Source organism: Oncorhynchus tshawytscha, linkage group LG28 (genome assembly GCF_018296145.1).
Source record: "Oncorhynchus tshawytscha isolate Ot180627B linkage group LG28, Otsh_v2.0, whole genome shotgun sequence".
NCBI lineage: Eukaryota > Metazoa > Chordata > Actinopteri > Salmoniformes > Salmonidae > Oncorhynchus > Oncorhynchus tshawytscha.
Genome location: NC_056456.1, coordinates 24721714 through 24743071, shown reverse-complemented (window position 1 = coordinate 24743071; position 21358 = coordinate 24721714). Strand labels below are relative to the sequence as shown.

The following is a 21358-nucleotide window of genomic DNA, read 5'->3' as shown; positions in this document are numbered from 1 at the left end:
AGCTTATCAACCAGGCATATGTAAGTGTATCCTGGATAATGTGTGTTTATGTCCTAACACTAACCTTCCTCTCATATAATTATTGGTACCAGCAGTATCCTAACAAGGCACCTCAGTTTCTAATGGTTAAGGTGCCACATTAAGTGCCAGTAGTGAACATTCCTCTATAAATTCCCAACGCATTGCGTCTGAACTGGTCATAAAACATCTAACCCTGGCAGACACAGCGCTCGAATACTGTGCTTTTGGGAAAGCATGCAGTGCTTAGATTTTTCTGAGATGCTGTACAAAAAACCTAGACAATTATATCCTTCTACCTTGTCAGAAACCGTTTCCACACCACAATTTTATATCAGATACATTCAATGTTTTTAGGATACCAGAGTGATGCAATGCAACCTCTGTAGTGGGTGTGACATTAGCAGGTTTGTCAGTAATGTAACACCGTGACCTTCAGTCGTCCACCCTCCGGAAACCGATAAGTGGTTGTGTGGTCTAGGAGTGTGTCAATTCACTAACAGGCAAATGGAAAACGGTCCTCCCCTCCTCAATAGCCTCCTTTTGGCAAGGAAGCACAAGTGTATCTGCCTGTGCGCAGAATTTGGCCTGCAGCGGAATGTAGTTGATGATCCCTGTTCTAAACACACTGTACTGTATTTGCGTGCATCTATCCTACCGCAGAAGAGTTGACATCTGCGAGACCCCCTTTGAAATCAGATGTCTTCTCAGAGACAAGAATGCACACATTTAAAAACGATATGCTACCTATCCTTTGATCTATAAAATGTATTCACTTTGTACATTTGTTTTGGGATCCACCCTTGTAAACGTAATTTGCTTGATGATGTGCAAGTGGAGGAGCTTCTCATTTCATTATAGCGCATTTTTCGTCCACGTTCACACTCCTCGCCGCCTCTCCTCGATTACGTTGGACCTTTTTCAAAAGGTGGTGAGAAAAGGACAGAGAGGGGAGAATGCAGGAGTTGAGCAAATCAAATTGAGAAAAGGCCAATGTTTGATCACTTCCAACATCATTCGTAATTGGCTGATGCAGAATGTTACGAGAAAGAATCACTGCCAGCTGGTGAGGTTAGTATAGGGCTAAGTGTGGCAGGCTGTGACCACGTGCAACTAGGTCAATGGATTGAGAAAGAAAAAGTTTAAGTTTAAACTTATCATCCACAAGTATGGCCCCCTAGGATTTCCTGAGTGTGTGGTGGGGAGGGAGGGTGACAGCCTGTGTGAAAAACATTTTCTAGTAATAAATTCTTGCTCAGTTCCTCTTGATCACCTTGACAATAAGGCTACATAACGTCAGAGTCAAAATGATTCATTTTCTATTACCATTTAGCCATTTTCTCTAAACCACACTAATATCAGAATACAGTATGAATGGAAATTGTATACACAAATGTATTGTACACACTTTTGTCCTGAATTGTGAGTTGTGGGGAAAGTAGAATTTGGTGCACAAGATGATACCTTCTTAGAAACCATACATAATGTACATGATAGTCACAGAAAAATGACAGTCCAGTGAAAAGATAGGGAGAACATGGTTTACTTTATTTAAAGGCATAGCCGATTCCACCATTTCTGAATGTCTAGAGAAAGACGAAACACAAAAAGCTTAGAACACAAGCCCATTTCTGAATGACCCCTCGTCCACAGGTAAAAGGACTCCAACCTCACTCCCCATAACCCGTGAAAGCATTTAGAATTCCAAATCCTCATGCAATTTCAAACTTTCAGTGATTCTCTCCTTGATATTGAACTTAAACTGGGACACAGTGCTTGATGTTGGTTGGTCAGCTGTGCAGGGAACTGTTAATAGCCGTCTGTCATTTGTCATTGCCTGTAATGTCCCACAGGACTATTAGAAGTATGGAATGTTACAACTGCTCAAAGTGCAGGGTTCTTTTCCACAATCCTTAATGTGGTAAAAACCAAAGCCACTGTTAGATGTGTCAGTTTATTAAGGATGCAGCAGAGGAGATTTCACATGAATGCAGTAAATGGCAGGATGCCCAGAGCAGAGCGCTTCTAACATTCTAGTGCGTTACCCCTCACTCCCTCTTCCGCCCACCTAGACAGCAAGAACTGATAAGCTCAATACCACTGACAAATACCATTAATGATCCAAACACACATTTGAAATCAGAACCCCTTTACAATGAGCAGATACAGGGCCAACTTTACAGCCCAGTTCCCCTCTAGCATTTATGTGCTGAATTCATTTTTTTTAAATAGCTTCTGGCTGAATATGTCCCAACATTCAGTCCAATCTATTTATCTTTTCTTTTTAAATATCATTTTAATGTAACAGGAAAAGCACAATCACACAAATTAGACATCATTTAAAGTTGGGTTTAATAAAATGTTCTCTACATGAAAATAAAAACATGTTTTTCCCCTCATACAAGATATTAAGTCTTTGTATACCCTTTAAATACAAAATGCCTTTTGATGCCTAAACCATAGAGGGTACCAATGTATATAGTCATATTTCTAACCCTATCCAACAGTGACCCCTAGACTCAACTGGCCTCTAACCCTGTTCCTGGAGAGCCTCTCTTGGTCTGCTGATTGTCACTCAGTGCTTCATGGATTTCATTATTTGGGGAAAAAGTCAGTGTCTGGCTTAGGCATTTCCGATAGATTCACACTGGCGTAACCCAAGTGACAGAAACTTAACACCAAACAATTAGTTCAGTTAGTTACACACCACAGAGGTATGTAAAAAACAGAGCTATGACTTTAGACAAGCAAACCAAGCATGCAACTCTCCAGGGCCTAATATGCGTTAATTCGATAACTGTTGTGATTATAGTAGTGGTTGTGAAGAGGTTAGCATAAATCAGTCTCTCTCTCCTGTTCTAAGCCAAGTAGGGGAGTCAGGGACTACACCTGCTCTGTGCCCCAGCCACAGCCCAGCCCAACTGTCTGTCTGATGGTCTGTGTCTCGCTTGGCTTGTGCCCCATATTGCTGAACCAGCAGCTTTGCTGGACCCGTTTGCTTGTTTCCATTACATGACAGTGCCAATCATGATAGTAAGAATAAAATAAAAAACACTGACCAGGCACAAAGAGAGCCAATAAAGCTGCTTAAAACTTTTAAAAGGCAGACCATGAACGAAATAAACAATTATGCAGATAAGCTAGAGTTACATGTTTACTCAAAGAAAGATGGGTAAAGATAACATATTAATATCTACTTTCCCCATAAGCAGTAAACTATTGGACATAGTTACCCAGTATTTCATAAAGCTAAAACTGCTACGAACAAATCACAAAATACAGTATTTCTAATAATTGCAAATCTCTATTAGAGCTAATAATACTATCCCTACATCTATTTTCTCATCACCGTCTCAGTTTGTTGATTCTTTTGTTTTGAGCGAACTTTGTGGTGAGTTTGTGAAGCATTCCAGTCATCCTCAACTGACCTGAAGATGCACCTCCCTCCTTGTAAAACCTATACAGAAAGGAACAATCTGCAAACTGGAAAATCGCATCTATAGCATAATCTGCGTCTCATTTTCAAACGGTTCTGTGCACAGTATGATAGGCACACTTTTCCCCCACTTTTTACCAACGACTGTGGCAATATAGCTGTTAACGCCTTCATTCGTTCATTCATAACCCGGCTACATCGAGCCACACTCCCCCTCCTCCTTGCTCTCTGTCCGAGATAAAGAAAATTTTGTCAAGAATTCAGAAAGATCAGTCTCTCTTTTTTTCACCACATCTACCGTTTTAGGACCACCCTGCCTTCCCAAAAACACCCCGCACCACCTTTAGGCTCCTCTCTTCTCCAGTAGGCAAATCAAAGACTGATAGTAAATCCACACCAAGAGCAGCTCAAGAATAGTTTTCAGAGACCAGATACATAGAATCCAAGTGAGATGGACTGAAGGATGGTTGTTTATTCCCACACTCTCCAGAGGAATTCAGGAGGTATGCATGGTGACTGGCTGTCAGAGGTTTTCAGTTTCCTCAATGTAAGAATCGTGCTCAGTGAGGTGGTGTGGGAGGTGCTTGCACGCCCTCATTGCCATGGGAGGCACAGAGAGAGCGAGAGGGGAGAGTAGACTTGCACCAGTCCTCCTCGTCAGCAGAAGGGTGTTTTGAGCCTGTTGGGTCATCGTTTCACCTTCCCCAGCCTCCATATGCCGGTAATTCCGATTTGGAGCTCGTTTTTTTTTTTTACTTCTTACTTCTTCACACAAGTGCTTCTGACTGCAGGCCCTTCAGTGTGGAGGGTTCATGGTGCCCCGGCCCCTCTGCTGCTTCTGCTGCATGAGGAGCTGCTCCAGGGCCGAAGGCCCCGGCTGCATCATGGAGCTAGACCAGATGGACTGGGGAGCACAGAGATAGATTGAAAAGAAATTTAACAATATGGGCTGTGGCAGTCATGAAATTTTGTAAGCCGGTTATGGTCATGCAAAAGATAGCCAGTCTCACGGTAATTTACAGTTGAATAACAAACACGTTTAGCATCTCCAGGACTCCACCCACACAAGTCGCTGATGCACGGCTTTGGAACATCTACATTTAAAAAAGTCTTATAAAAATCTAATTGAATATACACCATCACAATAAATCCATTTATTTTAGGCAGGTCTAAACAAAGTTTATGATATGAAGAATTTGTATTTCAGAAGAACAGAGTATGAGTTTGCCTACTGTATGTTATCTGGATATGCTCCATGCCATAGGCTGTAGGCTTGATCATTTTGCTGACAAGATATGCTAATAAGTCCTGTGGCATTATTTTATATTACATTCAATTTTATCGTGAGAAGATTATAATTGAACTTAGCTGAATAAAACAAAGGATATTTTTCCCATTCCAGAGGCAGTGCGCACATATGAAGTGGCTATGTTGAGAGTAAACGTCATCATTTGAAAAAGGGTCCTATACACTAGATTTAGAGTTATTTGGCAACTTTAGCTGTGAATTATACAAACCTTAGAAATCAAAAGACATATGGGCTGCATGATGAGACTAAAAGCTTACGATCTGTTCCTTGCCTCAGGCGGCACACGCTGTTCTCTCACTATGTGATCATATTTTCACCCATCAGACTATCCTCAATTCAGTCATCTTTACAAATATCCAAAAATTGTTTCGATTTAGAATGGCCCATTATTAAATGGGCAGGAACAGGGGCAAGACATGTCATCTGTATGCACTCGAATAGCGAATGGAGGCCACTTTCCAGCTGGTACATTTTTCAGTCATGTCGGGCAGGCTACTCCGTTTATTAAACTGTGCAAGAGGTGATGTTCTACACAAACTCTGTATGCCATATGTTCTCCAACCCTGTTCCTGCAGCTACCCAGAGCTTAAATATAGGAAACCAAATTAAATCTTATTTGGGAAAAATCAACAGTAACATGTTTTCACAACAAACAAAAAACCATTTAATTAAAACAGCCCTTCTGCAATCTAAAGAAAGGAATTAAGGAAAGAGGGGAGGAGATGGAAATGCATGGTGGTGAGATATTCTGTAGCTAAAAGATAATGTGTCAGCCTACTCATTATGAAAATATATGAAATGCCCTATTACTAGGCTATTCACTATCAAATACAAACTCACTATAACTGTTGGCTAACTCTGAATTTGTTGAATTTAGACTAGACCAATTATGTACCAAAGATATAATTTTGTGTTTAGAACACCTACTCATTCAAGGGTTTTTCTTTTACCATTTTCTAGAATAATAGTGAAGACATCAAAACTATGAAATAACCCATATGAAATCATGCAGTAACCAAGAAAAAGTTATAAAATATATTTGGATGTTTAAATTTGAGATTCTTCAAATAGCCTCCCTTTGCCTTGACAGCTTTGCACACTCTTGGTTCTCGCTTCACCTGGAATCCTTTTCCAACAGTCTTCAAGGAGTTCCCACATATGCTGAGCACTTGTTGGCTGCTTTTCCTTCACTCTGCGGTCTGACTCATCCCAAACCATCTCAATTGGGTTGAGGTTAGGTGATTGTGGAGGCCAGGTCATCTGACGCAGCACTCCCTCACTCTCCTTCTTGGTCAAATAGCCCTTACACCGCCTGGAGGTATGATGGGTCATTGTCCTATTGAAAAACAAATAATAGTCCCACTAAGCGCAAACCAGATGGGATGGCATATTGGTACAGCATGCTGTCGTAGCCATGCTGGTTAAGTTTGCTTTGAATTCTAAATAAATCACAGTGTCACCAGCAAAGCACCCCCACACCATCACACCACCTCCTCCATGCCTTACGGTGGGAAATACACGTGTCTGACAAAGACAAGAGCGGTTGGAACCAAAAATCTAAAATTTGGTCTCATCAGACCGATTTCCACCGGTCTAATGTCCATTGCTTGTGTTTCCTGGCCCAGGCAATTCTTTTCTTCTCATTAAGGTCTTTAGTAGTAGTTTCTCTGCAGCAATTCTTCAATGAAGGCCTGATTCACACAGTCTCCTCTGAACAGATGATTTAGAGATGTGTGTTACTTGAACTCTGAAGCATTTATTTGGGCTGCAATTTCTGAGGCTGGTAACTAATTAACTTATCCTCTGCAACAAAGGTAACTCTGGGTCTTCCATTCCCGTGGGAGTCCTCATGAGAGCCAGTTTCATTATAGCGCTTGGTGGTTTGTGACTGCACTTAAAGAAACTTTAAATGTTCTTGAAATTTTCCGTATTGACTGACTTTCATGTCTTAAAGTAATGATGGGCTGTCTTTTTGCCATAATATAGACTTGGTCTTTTACCAAATAGGGCTATCTTCTGTATTTACCCCCCACCCAAGAGTGTGAGAGTGTGTAAAGAATGCCAAGAGTGTGCAAAGCTGTCATCAAGGCAAAGGGTGGCGACTTTGAAGAATCTTGATAAAGAAAAGGAGAGCCGCACACTAGGAGCTCAGATGCAATAATTGAATAGCCTAATAACCAACATTTTGACAGACAAGCTGTCTTCATCAGGGTATAAATGACAAACACTGCGGGTCACTAGTTTATATAGTTTCAAAGGACATACTTTAAAGAATCTCAAATGTATTTTGATATGTTTAACACTTTTTTGGTTACTAATCAAATCAAATTTTATTTGTCACATACACATGGTTAGCAGATGTTAATGCGAGTGTAGCGAAATGCTTGTGCTTCTAGTTCCGACAATGCAGTAATAACGAACAAGTAATCTAACTAACAATTCCAAAAAACTACTGTCTTATACACAGTGTAAGGGGATAAAGAATATGTACATAAGGATATATGAATGAGTGATGGTACAGAGCAGCATAGGCAAGATACAGTAGATGATATCGAGTACAGTATATACATATGAGATAAGTATGTAAACCAAGTGGCATAGTTAAAGTGGCTAGTGATACATGTATTACATAAGGATGCAGTCGATGATATAGAGTACAGTATCTACGTATGCATATGAGATGAATAATGTAGGGTAAGTAACATTATATAAGGTAGCATTGTTTAAAGTGGCTAGTGATATATTTACATCATTTCCCATCAATTCCCATTATTAAAGTGGCTGGAGTAGAGTCAGTGTCATTGACAGTCATTGACAGTGTGTTGGCAGTAGCCACTCAATGTTAGTGGTGGCTGTTTAATAGTCTGATGGCCTTGAGATAGAAGCTGTTTTTCAGTCTCTCGGTCCCAGCTTTGATGCACCTGTACTGACCTCGCCTTCTGGATGACAGCGGGGTGAACAGGCAGTGGCTCGGGTGGTTGATGTCCTTGATGATCTTTATGGCCTTCCTGTAGCATCGGGTGGTGTAGGTGTCCTGGAGGGCAGGTAGTTTGCCCCCGGTGATGCGTTGTGCAGACCTCACTACCCTCTGGAGAGCCTTACGGTTGAGGGCGGTGCAGTTGCCATACCAGGCGGTGATACAGCCCGCCAGGATGCTCTCGATTGTGCATCTGTAGAAGTTTGTGAGTGCTTTTGGTGACAAGCCGAATTTCTTCAGCCTCCTGAGGTTGAAGAGGCGCTGCTGCGCCTTCCTCACGATGCTGTCTGTGTGAGTGGACCAATTCAGTTTGTCTGTGATGTGTATGCCGAGGAACTTAAAACTTGCTACCCTCTCCACTACTGTTCCATCGATGTGGATGGGGGGGGGGGTGTTCCCTCTGCTGTTTCCTGAAGTCCACAATCATCTCCTTAGTTTTGTTGACGTTGAGTGTGAGGTTATTTTCCTGACACCACACTCCGAGGGCCCTCACCTCCTCCCTGTAGGCCGTCTCGTCGTTGTTGGTAATCAAGCCTACCACTGTTGTGTCGTCCGCAAACTTGATGATTGAGTTGGAGGCGTGCGCGGCCACGCAGTCGTGGGTGAACAGGGAGTACAGGAGAGGGCTCAGAACGCACCCTTGTGGGGCCCCAGTGTTGAGGATCAGCGGGGAGGAGATGTTGTTGCCTACCCTCACCACCTGGGGGCGGCCCGTCAGGAAGTCCAGTACCCAGTTGCACAGGGCGGGGTCGAGACCCAGGGTCTCGAGCTTGATGACGAGCTTGGAGGGTACTATGGTGTTGAATGCTGAGCTGTAGTCGATGAACAGCATTCTCACATAGGTATTCCTCTTGTCCAGATGGGTTAGGGCAGTGTGCAGTGTGCTTGAGATTGCATCGTCTGTGGACCTATTTGGGCGGTAAGCAAATTGGAGTGGGTCTAGGGTGTCAGGTAGGGTGGAGGTGATATGGTCCTTGACTAGTCTCTCAAAGCACTTCATGATGACGGATGTGAGTGCTACGGGGCGGTAGTCGTTTAGCTCAGTTACCTTAGCTTTCTTGGGAACAGGAACAATGGTGGCCCTCTTGAAGCATGTGGGAACAGCAGACTGGTATAGGGATTGATTGAATATGTCCGTAAACACACCAGCCAGCTGGTCTGCGCATGCTCTGAGGGCGCGGCTGGGGATGCCGTCTGGGCCTGCAGCCTTGCGAGAGTTAACACGTTTAAATGTCTTACTCACTTCGGCTGCAGTGAAGGAGAGACCACATGTTTTCGTTGCAGGCCGTGTCAGTGGCACTGTATTGTCCTCAAAGTGGGCAAAAAAAGTTATTTCGTCTGCCTGGGAGCAAGACATCCTGGTCCGTGACTGGGCTGGGTTTCTTCCTGTAGTCCGTGATTGACTGTAGACCCTGCCACATGCCTCTTGTGTCTGAGCCGTTGAATTGAGATTCTACTTTGTCTCTGTACTGGCGCTTAGTTTGTTTGATAGCCTTGCGGAGGGAATAGCTGCACTGTTTGTATTCAGTCATGTTACCAGACACCTTGCCCTGATTAAAAGCAGTGGTTCGCGCCTTCAGTTTCACACGAATGCTGCCATCAATCCACGGTTTCTGGTTAGGGAATGTTTTAATCGTTGCTATGGGAACGACATCTTCAACGCACGTTCTAATGAACTCGCACACCGAATCAGCGTATTCGTCAATGTTGTTGTCTGACGCAATACGAAACATCTCCCAGTCCACGTGATGGAAGCAGTCTTGGAGTGTGGAGTCAGCTTGGTCAGACCAGCGTTGAACAGACCTCAGCGTGGGAGCTTCTTGTTTTAGTTTCTCCCTGTAGGCAGGGATCAACAAAATGGAGTCGTGGTCAGCTTTTCCGAAAGGAGGGCGGGGCAGGGCCTTATATGCGTCGCGGAAGTTAGAGTAACAATGATCCAGGGTCTTTCCACCCCTGGTTGCGCAATCGATATGCTGATAAAATTTAGGGAGTCTTGTTTTCAGATTAGCCTTGTTAAAATCCCCAGCTACAATGAATGCAGCCTCCGGATAAATCGTTTCCAGTTTGCAGAGAGTTAAATAAAGTTTGTTCAGAGCCATCGATGTGTCTGCTTGGGGGGGGATATATACGGCTGTGATTATAATCGAAGAGAATTCTCTTGGTAGATAATGCGGTCTACATTTGATTGTGAGGAATTCTAAATCAGGTGAACAGAAGGATTTGAGTTCCTGTATGTTTCTTTCATCACACCATGTCACGTTAGTCATAAGGCATACGCCCCCGCCCCTCTTCTTACCAGAAAGATGTTTGTTTCTGTCGGCGCGATGCGTGGAGAAACCCGCTGGCTGCACCGCTTCGGATAGCGTCTCTCCAGTTAGCCATGTTTCCGTGAAGCAGAGAACGTTAGTCTCTGATGTCCCTCTGGAATGCTACCCTTGCTCGGATTTCATCAACCTTGTTGTCAAGAGACTGGACATTGGCAAGAAGAATGCTAGGGAGTGGTGCACGGTGTGCCCGTCTCCGGAGTCTGACCAGAAGACCGCTTCGTTTCCCTCTTTTTCTGAGTCGTTTTTTTGGGTCGCTGCATGTAATCCACTCCGTTGCACTGGTTGTAAGGCAGAACACAGGATCCGCATCGCGAAAAACATATTCTTGGTCGTACTGATGGTGAGTTGATGGTGAGCATCACAGCATCGTACTGATGGTGAGCATCACAGACAAACTGAATTGGTCCACTCACACAGACAGCATCGTGAGGAAGGCGCAGCAGCGCCTCTTCAACCTCAGGAGGCTGAAGAAATTCGGCTTGTCACCAAAAGCACTCACAAACTTCTACAGATGCACAATCGAGAGCATCCTGGCGGGCTGTATCACCGCCTGGTATGGCAACTGCACCGCCCTCAACCGTAAGGCTCTCCAGAGGGTAGTGAGGTCTGCACAACGCATCACCGGGGGCAAACTACCTGCCCTCCAGGACACCTACACCACCCGATGCTACAGGAAGGCCATAAAGATCATCAAGGACATCAACCACCCGAGCCACTGCCTGTTCACCCCGCTGTCATCCAGAAGGCGAGGTCAGTACAGGTGCATCAAAGCTGGGACCGAGAGACTGAAAAACAGCTTCTATCTCAAGGCCATCAGACTGTTAAACAGCCACCACTAACATTGAGTGGCTACTGCCAACACACTGTCAATGACACTGACTCTACTCCAGCCACTTTAATCATGGGAATTGATGGGAAATTATGTAAATATATCACTAGCCACTTTAAACAATGCTACCTTATATAATGTTACTTACCCTACATTGTTCATCTCATATGCATACGTTGATACTGTACTCTATATCATCGACTGCATCCTTATGTAATACATGTATCACTAGCCACTTTAACTATGCCACTTGGTTTACATACTTATCTCATATGTATATACTGTACTCGATATCATCTACTGTATCTTGCCTATGCTGCTCTGTACCATCACTCATTCATATATCCTTATGTACATATTCTTTATCCCCTTACACTGTGTATAAGACAGTAGTTTTTTTTTGGAATTGTTAGTTAGATTACTTGCTCGTTATTACTGCATTGTCGGAACTAGAAGCACAAGCATTTCGCTACACTCGCATTAACATCTGCTAACCATGTGTATGTGACAAATAAAATTTGATTTGATTTGATTTTATATTCAGTAGTTCTTCTCGGCTGTATGTAATGAGACCTAAGATGACCTGGGGTACTAGTGTAAGAAATAACACGTAAAAAAACAAAAAACTGCATAGTTTCCTAGGAACGCGAAGCGAGGCGGCCATCTCTGTCGGCGCCGGAAGTAGCTTCCATACGTGATTCCATATGTGTTATTTCATAGTTTTGATGTCTTCCCCATTATTTCACAACGTAGGAGAGTAAAAATAAAAACTGAGTTGAGTTGGCATCCAAATGTTTGACATACATACATACATATATTCAAATTAATTTGCATTGACGTCAGATTGGTTAGAGGGACAATAGAGCCCTGAGTACCAGACTATTAGAAACTGATGGAGGAACAATAAAGCCCCGAGTACCAGGCTATTAGGACCTGATGGAGGAACAATAGAGCCCTGAGTACCAGGCCATTAGAACCTGATGGAGGAACAATAGAGCCCCGAGTACCAGGCCATTAGGACCTGATGGAGGAGCAATAGAGCCCTGTATACCAGGCCATTAGGACCTGATGATCATTAGCAAGTTGGGTACTACCAGAGCATGTCCAAACTGCCTAAAGGAAGATTAACATGACTCAACAGTCACATGGAATTTGACTGCGGTCATGACTCATAACTGTCGGTGTGGCTGTAATACGGTCACTGCAACAGCCCTAGACAGGACCTAAAATAAAGTTGGGGTGATATAAGTGGCAATAACAGGTGACGTCGCTTAATTCTAAATGACTAAAGGAGACTTTAGTCCAGTAACTTTCCCTTAATTCAGATGTTATCCAGAAGTCTTGGTTGGAATATTCCTTGAATCATTAGGGAATAATCTTGTAATCCAGGAATTCTCAAACTAGGATTTCTTGAAAACTTGGGAATTTGTGGTAAGTTACCAGACTTTTGCAACCCTAAAGGTAAGAAAGGTATGTGTCATGTGGTACCTTCAGACTGTCCAGGAGCACAGTGGAGGAGTCTTCCATTGGCAACTCCTGGGCGGCCCAGGAGCTGCTGGGGGTGTTCCCCTGGTGCCAGCTGTTCTCAGGGGTTCGGTGGTCTGAAGACGACGACGCAGAGGGCAGGTAGTCCAGACCAAACCCACTCACAGCTACTTGACAAAAACAGAGATTCATTATATAAAACGCCATGACTTAAGAATAACACAAAATGTCTGGAAATGGCTAAATTGATATACCAAACATGACATTCATTACATATATCAGTGGGTATAAGAGGTAGACGGATATAATTTATATATTTAGATTCATGAGGTTGACTTACGCGTCTTTTCCACCTTCCAGCGGTCGACCATCCTCCTGTCTCGGTTGTCGGGTGTTCCTATGGGGCCGAAGTTAGAGAAGGGGATGGAGCCATGGTTGTGCGTGGGTGGAGAAGAAGGTAAACTGCTTGGGTTGGAAGAATGGGGGGACTGGCTTGCTGGTGTAGAGTGGTCTGTTATGGAAATGGAGAAATATAATTATAATTACATGCAAATATGTCTTAATTTCTAACAGAATTTCTGCCTTTATAAAATGTTATTCAATAAAGATTATATTGAAATATTGACTCAGATGCTAAGGCCGGAGAAAGTTTAATTACTGTTTTAAACGGATGACCCTCCTTAATTGTCTCCACCACCCATTAATTATTGATTTTTTAAATTTTTTAAATCAGATGTTATTTTTCAGGCAATATATGCGGCGCTTTGTTGATAATGCACTGTCCTCTCTCCCTTGACGCTTTACCTAGTTGATGAGCAAGAGACCAAACAGCCTCAGATTGGACAGTGAAACAAAGTGATGATACGCCACCGAGAACAGCTAGCATGTCCAGCAAAGTACATCGCCAGTGGCACTCTCACACTTCGTGCAGATCAGCAGCTCCACAATGATATGATTGACTGTCTCCAAGACAGGGGCTTTTCGTGGCAGCCAGACGAGACAATTGAAGCAGGATGCAGTGAGTTACTGGGCTCGAATTTAGTAAAACTTGCTCTATATAGATTGAGGCTTCTAATTGGGCATGTTATAAACACATATTTTTATTTTGATGATAGGCTATACTTTATGGCTGGATTTATGTATTGTTTCCAGTGCTACATAAAATCTGTCGAACCTAAATTGATTAACTCACTTTCTACAAGGCCGAGTCTAAGAGAGAGGCCTAATCATATTTGTATGAACATTTTGTTAACGCCTTATAGGAGATGCATTCAGGTAATGAACTCATTATTATACAACATTTTAATATGATTATAATTTTTTGTCAATAAAGTAATGAATTAGATGTTTGTTTTTAATAGTCTATTCTATACATCACATTAACTTCTTATGGCTGGGGGGCAGTAATTGAGTAGCTTGGATGAATAAGGTTCCCAGAGTAAATTGCCTGCTACTCTGTCCCAGATGCTAATATATGCATATTAGTAGTATTGGATAGAAAACACTGAAGTTTCTAAAAACTGTTTGAATGATGTCTGTGAGTATAAAATAACTCATATGGCAGGCGAAAACCTGAGACAAATCCAACCAGGAAGTGGGAAAACTGGGGTTTGTAGTTTCATTTAAGTGATTGCCAATCCAATATGCTGTGTCTATGGGGCCAGATTACACTTCCCAATGCTTCCAGCAGATGTCAACAGTCTTTAGAAAGTTATTTCAGGCTTCAATTGTGGAAGGGTGTCGAATAAGAGCTGTTTCAACAAGTGGACTAGGCTGAGGCCAATCAGTTGTTTGCTGCGCGGTCAAGCCGTTCCTTCTTTTTCCTCTGTAATGAATACGCCATTGTCCGGTTGGAATATTATTGAAGATTTATTATAAAAAGACCCTAAGGATTGATTGTAAACATCGTTTGACATGTTTCTACAAACTGTAATGGAACCCTTGACTTTGTCTGGATTTTGCGCTCGAGCATTGTGCCTTTGGAATAGTGAACTAAACACGCAAACAAAACGGAGGTATTTGGACATAAATATGGACGTAATCAAACAAAACAAACATTTCTTGTGGAAGCGGGAGTCCTGGGAGTGCATTTCGACAAAGATCAGCAAAGGTAAGTGAAGATTTATAATGCTATTTATGACTTCTGTTGATTCCACAATTTGGTGGGTAACTGTATTGCTTTTGTGGCTGAACCTGTTCTCAGATGATTGAATAGTGCTTTTGCCGTACAGCTTTTTTGAAATCTGACACAGCGGCTGCATTAAGAACAAGTTAATCTTAAATTCTATGTAAAACATGTATCTTTCATCAAAGTTTATGACGAGTATTTCTGTTATTTGATGTGGCTCTCTGCAATTTCTCTGGATGTTTTGGAGGCATTTCTGAACATGGCGCCAATGTAAACTGAGGTTTTTGGATATAAAAATGAACTTGATCAAACAAAACATATGTATTGTGTAACACTTATTCCTGGGAGTGTCATCTGATGAAGATCGTCAAAGGTTAGTGATTCATTTTATCTATATTTCTGCTTTTTGTGACACCTCTCTTTGGTTGGAAAATGGCTGAATGCTTTCTGTGACTAGTTGCTGACCTAACATAATGATGTTCTGCTTTCATGGAAAAGCCTTTTTGAAATCGGACACGGTGGTTGGATTAACGAGAAGTGTTTCTTTAAAATGGTGTAAAATACTTGTATGGTTGAGGAATTTTAATTATGAGATTTGTTGTTTTGAATTTGGCGCCCTGCAATTTCACTGGCTGTTGGCGATCGTCCCGAACGATCCCAGAGAGTTTAATCACGCTACTCCATTCTGTTTATCTGTCGGCCCCAGCCCCGAACTCAGGCCCTATGTGTAGATAACCGACCCTCTCTGTCCATTCATTGCCATTTTACCGGTTGTTGTTGTCTTAACCGATTAGCGGTTGTTGTCTTACCCGTTGTCTTAGCTAGCTCTCCCAATCAACACCTGTGATTGCTTTATGCCTCGCTTTATGTCCCTCTCAAATGTCAATATGCCTTGTAACCTGTTGTTTAGGTTAGTTATCATTGTTTTAGTTATAATGGAACCCCTAGTTCCACTCATCATACCTCTGAGACCTCCTTTATCCCACCTCCCACACATACAGTGACCTCACCCAGTATAACCAGCATGTCCAGAGATGCAACCTCTTATCACTCAGTGCCTGGGCCTACCTCCGCTGTACCCGCACCCCACCATTCCCGTCTGCACATTATGCCCTGAATCTATTCTACCACGCCCAGAAATCTGCTCTTTTGATTCATTGGCCCAACGCTCTAGACAACCAGTTTTGATAGACTTTAGCCGTACCCTCATCCTACTCTTCCTCTGTTCCTCGGGTGATGTGGAGGTAAACCCAGGCCCTGCGTGTCCCCGGGCATCCTCATTTGTCGACTTCTGTGATCGAAAAAGCCTTGGATTCATGCATGTCAACATCAGAAGCCTCCTCCCTAAGTTTGTTTTACTCACTGCTTTAGCACACTCTGCCAACCTCGATGTCCTTGCCGTGTCTGAATCCTGGTTTAGGAAGGCCACCAACAATTCTGAGATTTCCAGCTACAACATTTTCCGTCAAGATAGAACAGCCAAAGGGGGAGGAGTTGCAATCTACTGCAGAGAGCCTGCAAAGTTCTGTCATACTTTCCAGGTCTATACCCAAACAGTTTGAACTTCTAATTTCAAAAATTCATCTCTCCAGAAAAAAAGTATCTCACTGTTGCCGCCTGTTATCGAACCCCCTCTGCTCCCAGCAGTGTCCTGGACACCATATGTGAATTGATCACCCCCCATCTAGCTTCAGAGTTCGTTCTGTTAGGTGACCAAAACTGGGATATGCTTAACACCCCAGCAGTCCTACAATCTAAGCTAGATGCCCTCAATCTCACACAAATCATCATCTGTAAACATGGGCACGCTCAGACATTATCCTGACCAACTTGCCCTCCAAATACACCTCTGCTGTTTTCAATCAGGATCTCAGCAATCACTGCCTCATTGCCTGTATCCGTAATGGGTCCGTGGTCAAATGACCACCCCTCATCACTGTCAAACGCTCCCTAAAACACTTCTGCGGGAAGGCCTTTCTAAATTGACCTGGCCCGGGTATCCTGGAAGAATATTGACCTCATCCCGTCAGTCGAGGATGCCTGGTAGTTCTTTAAAAGTAATTTCCTCACCATCTTAGATAAGCATGCCCCTTTCAAAAAAAAATGCAGAACTAAGAACAGATATAGCCCTTGGTTCACTCCACTGGCCTTGACCAGCACAAAAACATCCTGTGGCGGACTGCAATAGCATCGAATAGTCCCCACGATATGCAACTGTTCAGGGAAGTCAGGAACCAATACACGCAGTCAGCCAGGAAAGCAAAGGCTAGCTTTTCCAAGCAGAAATTCGCATCCTGTAGCTCTATCTCCAAAAAGTTGGAGTTAGAGCTAGTGACTGGCCAAACTCGCTGAAGTTGGAGACTTACATTTCCCTCACTAACTTTAAACATCAAATATCTGAGCAGCTAACCGATCACTGCAGCTGTAAATAGTCCGTCTGTAAATAGCCCACCCAATCTACCTACCTCATCCCCATATTGTTTTCATTTACTTTGCTGCTCTTTTGCACACCAGTATCACTACTTACACACCATCATCTGCTCATCTATCACTCCAATGTTAATCTGCTAAATTGTAATTATTTTGCTACTACGGCCTATTTATTGCCTTACCTCCTCATGACATTTGCACACACTGTATATAGACTTTCTTTTTTTCTATTGTGTTAGACTGTACGCTTGTTTATTCCATGTGTAACTGAGTTGTTGTTTCTGTCGCACTGCTTTGCTTTATCTTGGCCAGGTCGCAGTTGTAAATGAGAACTTGTTCTCAACTGGCCTTCCTGGTTAAATAAAGGTGAAATAAAACATTAAAATAAAAAAAATAAGAGTCCATAGCAGCTTATGCCTCCCACTTGGAGAAGGTGAATCAAGCAATGACCAGAAGTCACCAATACTCCACTCCCCTACGTACACCAGAGTCTGATGTTTTATGCTACACAGAGAGCATCATGCGGACGGGTCAGCCCCCAGTACAGCACTCTATTGCAAGCTTTGGAGAAAGTGCCCCAAAACCACCCCACTGGACTTCTCTCTGTAATCTATCTTCATGAGTGAAGGAAATGGACTGACAACTTAACTTCCATTGACTTTACTTTTTAAGTATGCCTGTTGTAACTACCTAGGCACTCTGACATTCATATGGAAGGTATCCTCACACAACAATTGTGTTCATCAGACCAGGCAAGATTCAGTCATCTCCACCCTGAGAAAATAAATACCAACATACCACACCGGAGCAATGCAATAAGCATTCCTGAACAAATACGCACATGCTGCAAAAGTGAACTGCTACTTCCCGAGAGAAATGTATCAGTTTGACAGACAAGAGATAAGCAAACAATGGTAAACAGGGCCTACTTAATGAGAGAGTATCCTTGTTCCTCCTTTATGGTGATGACCCAGACCTGATCATGGATTTAAAGAAGCTGAATGGCAAACCACAATCCTTTTGGGAAGAAGTACCAAAGTTTTTTAACAAATACACAGCTCAGGTCAGCGATCGCAGACATGTTGAGTACTTGTACTTACCTTTTGCTATCTCAGTTGAAGACTTGTGTGACAGCGGAAAAGCGTCTTCCACCAGGAGCTAAAATCCCCTCAATTCAGTGGCAAAGACTGTAGTTCACACCCAAGAATCCATGGTCCGTGTCTGCTCTCCAGTACACAGGAAGGTTTGACCTCAAGTTCATGGCCCAGTCTCGGGTGACAAGGGATATCAAGAAAAAGTTTGTTGCAGTACAGTGGAACGACATTAAGCAGTTTGCCTGCATGTGGCAGAAGGACTGTGAAATGTTGTGGATGATAAGGCAACCATCCCTGTCGGAGAACCTGGCCAGTCTATAGGGACCTGTAACAGGCAGACATCCAAGCACTGCTCCTGTTAGTGGGACAGTTCTAGCAGCTGCAGACCATGATTACCACAAGTGGACTTGTACTATCTGTCATGTTGATCCCAGACATTCCAGCATCTCCATCTAGTTCATGTCAATGACAAGGTTTTCCAGTCAACCAGCCCCCTTTCGAGACACAGTTCAAAATCTCAGCATCCTCAGAGGAGAAAACTACAGTGCAGATGTCTCTCCCAACAAGTCCATCTTGATCACTCAATCTGATGGTGGGTCAGACCACAGAACCACATATGCCTCTGTTCAAGCATGCCACACACTCCTGTTTGTTTAACTGGATCTTGACATGCTTATCGCCTGTCGAACAGCACCAGGTAAACAGCTGGGACAAGCCTGCCGAGGGAGTTAATTCCCTTCTAAACTTGGGGCTTCAGGGAACAGCCCTGGCTACCCTAACCCTAGGGAGAAGATGGAAGAATCAAATGAGAAGCACGTGAAGAAGAGTAGCACAATGACAAGCCTAAGTGAAAGAGCCACCAAACAACCAGACCTGAAAGAGGCTTTTGAAAAGCGTGTGCATCCTGTTGCAGCTCTTGTGATTGGTCGGTTTGAGCGCCTGGAAAGGAACACATGTAGAAGTACATCAGCCCACAACACAGGAAGAAATTGCCAAAATTGCACAACAATTCAACATCATTGATACAGAAGTTGACATGATGCATGACCTCAGCAGAAAAGGCCTAAACAAGGAACAGTACAACAAGCAATTCCAGGACAGTCATTTCAAGATGTCCTCCACATTTGCCAGAAGAACAATTTAAGAACTGAAGGTTTGTGCCTGATCCAACATTGACAGTGGACAAACGTGAGCACCAGACATGTGACGATCTGTACAGCCTGGACACCACTGACTAGGATAGTCCTTCTCTGACACCAAATAAAGAAAATGTAAAGAGGAGTGCTGCCATGGTCAGTGCAAAGGTGAGAGCGACCATCAACTGTGTTGAATGTGAGAACCCAAGGTGCTTGTATGGCTGTCTAAAGAACAGAAAGCAATCCAACGCATTCGGGATGAGACATTTTTTACAAGTTGTTCAGAGATTTTCAAAGAAGACAATCCATATCATGAGCAGATAGTTGCTTTCAAGGGGCTAACCTATGCAATGCAAGTGGAGACGCAGTATTATTCAACAATCAGTGTCATTCCCAGATGTGTGTCCATTGTGGATGTCTAGATGTTCTTGAGGGGGAAAGAGGTGGTGAGGCTCAAACAAGAATTCCAACATGTCAGGCCAATGAGCCAAGTGTGTAAGCAAGAAGGAAAGCAGTTAATTGAGAGCTCCAATAAATCTAAAAAAGAAATGAACATGCTAGAGACCAGAATAAACATGAAATTAAGCACAAAACAGACCGTGCTGTTGAACAGTAAAAAGCAGCAGGTGATTGTGCTATTGCCTCTGACCACAGAACATTGGAGGTCATTTTTTATTTCCAGATGAGTCAACATGTTGTTCTTTTAATTTTCTATCAGGAATAAAGAAAAGTTATAGCTCTCATTGTGTTTAATTTCTCATGGTTATAACACTAACATTAACACTAGCTGCTTTTTGTTCTATGTTGCTCTGTCTGTATGCTATGTCTTGCTTGTCCTATGTCTTGCTTGTCCTATGTTGCTATGTCTTGCTTGTTCTATGTTGCTATTGTCTATATTGTAATTGTTTTTAATAACCTGCCCAGGGACTGTGGTTGAAAATTAGCCGGCTGGCTAAAACCGGCACTTTTACTGAAACGTTGATTAATGTGCACTGTCCCTGTAAAAATAAAAATAAACTCAAACTCAAACATCTGCATTCTTTTTAAGAAAAACAGTGTAAGTTTTCACATGGAATAATATAACACCTGAAGCTCACATTCTGCCCAGAGCCTGTACAAACTGCCCAGGACAATGTGGTAAAGTACTGTTTTTCCTTATCCACTTAATGTTTTATTTTCCCCTCGCTCGCCTCACTTTTCTAGGGGGAAAATCCATTACAGTTTATCAATTTTAGCTGGCCTAAGTGTGTTAATTAACACTAACCGGGGTGCTGTTGTGATGTTTATGGGCAGCTTGGTGTGAAGGCAGGGGAGAAGAGAGCGGCGGCAGGTACCTGAGCTGGCAGGAAGGGACGGGGACCATGGAGTTCCTTCAAACAGGGAGTAGAGAGAAGGTTCCTGGTGAAGCATGGGAGCATCGGTCTTGGGGTTGGGAGCCATGTTCTTCCCATAGGCCTGGCTGAAAATGCTGTTGTTTTGATAGGAACTCTCCTAAACCAAGAACAAAAATACACAATTAGGCCTTTGTCATACGATCAAATGCCAGTAGTTAACATTAAACATGGCATTTAAAACTCAACTGGTATTTCAGAGCAAACATCCTTAAAAAGAAGCTCAGTGAGACTTCATTAACAAATCTGGCTCAGAGTGACCTTAAACCACTGCATGTGAGATGCTGCAGACATTTTCATTTTCAACAAACAGCAGTCAAAACAAGTATAGGGGCAGGGCGGAGCTTTTCCCATGCATACATACGGACCTGAATTGGGAACCCAGATAAGGGCATGAGAGAAGACGACTGGCCCATCACCTCAGAGCCACTTTCCATTCTTGACTGATTTGGCAACTATAGGAGAGAGTTGGGGAAAACAGTTACAGTATCAGATGTGTTAACTAATAGCTTCTGATGAATGTAATTTATTCCATCAGCACATTCTCCCAAGTCGACGCTGCAAGTGTTTGTATGTTTGCTATCAATACTGATAGGGTTGAAATTTACACAACATGTAATCCCAGTTACAGTTTGTTCAACCTGATCAAGTACAAATGTCTGTTTCTCTCATTGTGGATAATGTAAGCATGCCTACAACATTTTACAGGAATCCTGCATTGCAACAGACAACATTTAGCCTAATCCTCCAAAAATGCACAGTGACTGCTCAGAAGTACAAGGTGTATTTCTGTTTTTC

At 42.9% G+C, this 21358-nt stretch overlaps 1 protein-coding gene across 5 annotated transcripts in view; it reads right to left on the bottom strand.

Annotated features, from left to right (window-relative positions):
* Positions 1 to 1545: 1545 nt before the first annotated feature.
* LOC112226968 (SMG7 nonsense mediated mRNA decay factor) overlaps positions 1546 to 21358 on the bottom strand; it is a 37361-nt gene continuing 17548 nt past the window's right edge. For 3 of the 5 annotated variants that reach the window (XM_042307687.1, XM_042307688.1, XM_024391688.2), the window contains 5 exons: positions 20929 to 21015; positions 20504 to 20660; positions 12722 to 12892; positions 12385 to 12548; positions 1546 to 4358 (listed from right to left, as the gene is read on the bottom strand). In XM_042307687.1, the coding sequence (XP_042163621.1) occupies positions 4251 to 4358; positions 12385 to 12548; positions 12722 to 12892; positions 20504 to 20660; positions 20929 to 21015 (687 nt within the window). In that variant the 3' untranslated portion in view covers positions 1546 to 4250. Of the gene's footprint in view, positions 4359 to 12384; positions 12549 to 12721; positions 12893 to 18039; positions 18973 to 20503; positions 20661 to 20928; positions 21016 to 21358 lie in introns of those variants that run through there. The other 2 variants (XR_006080165.1, XR_006080164.1) reach the window with 2 other exon arrangements.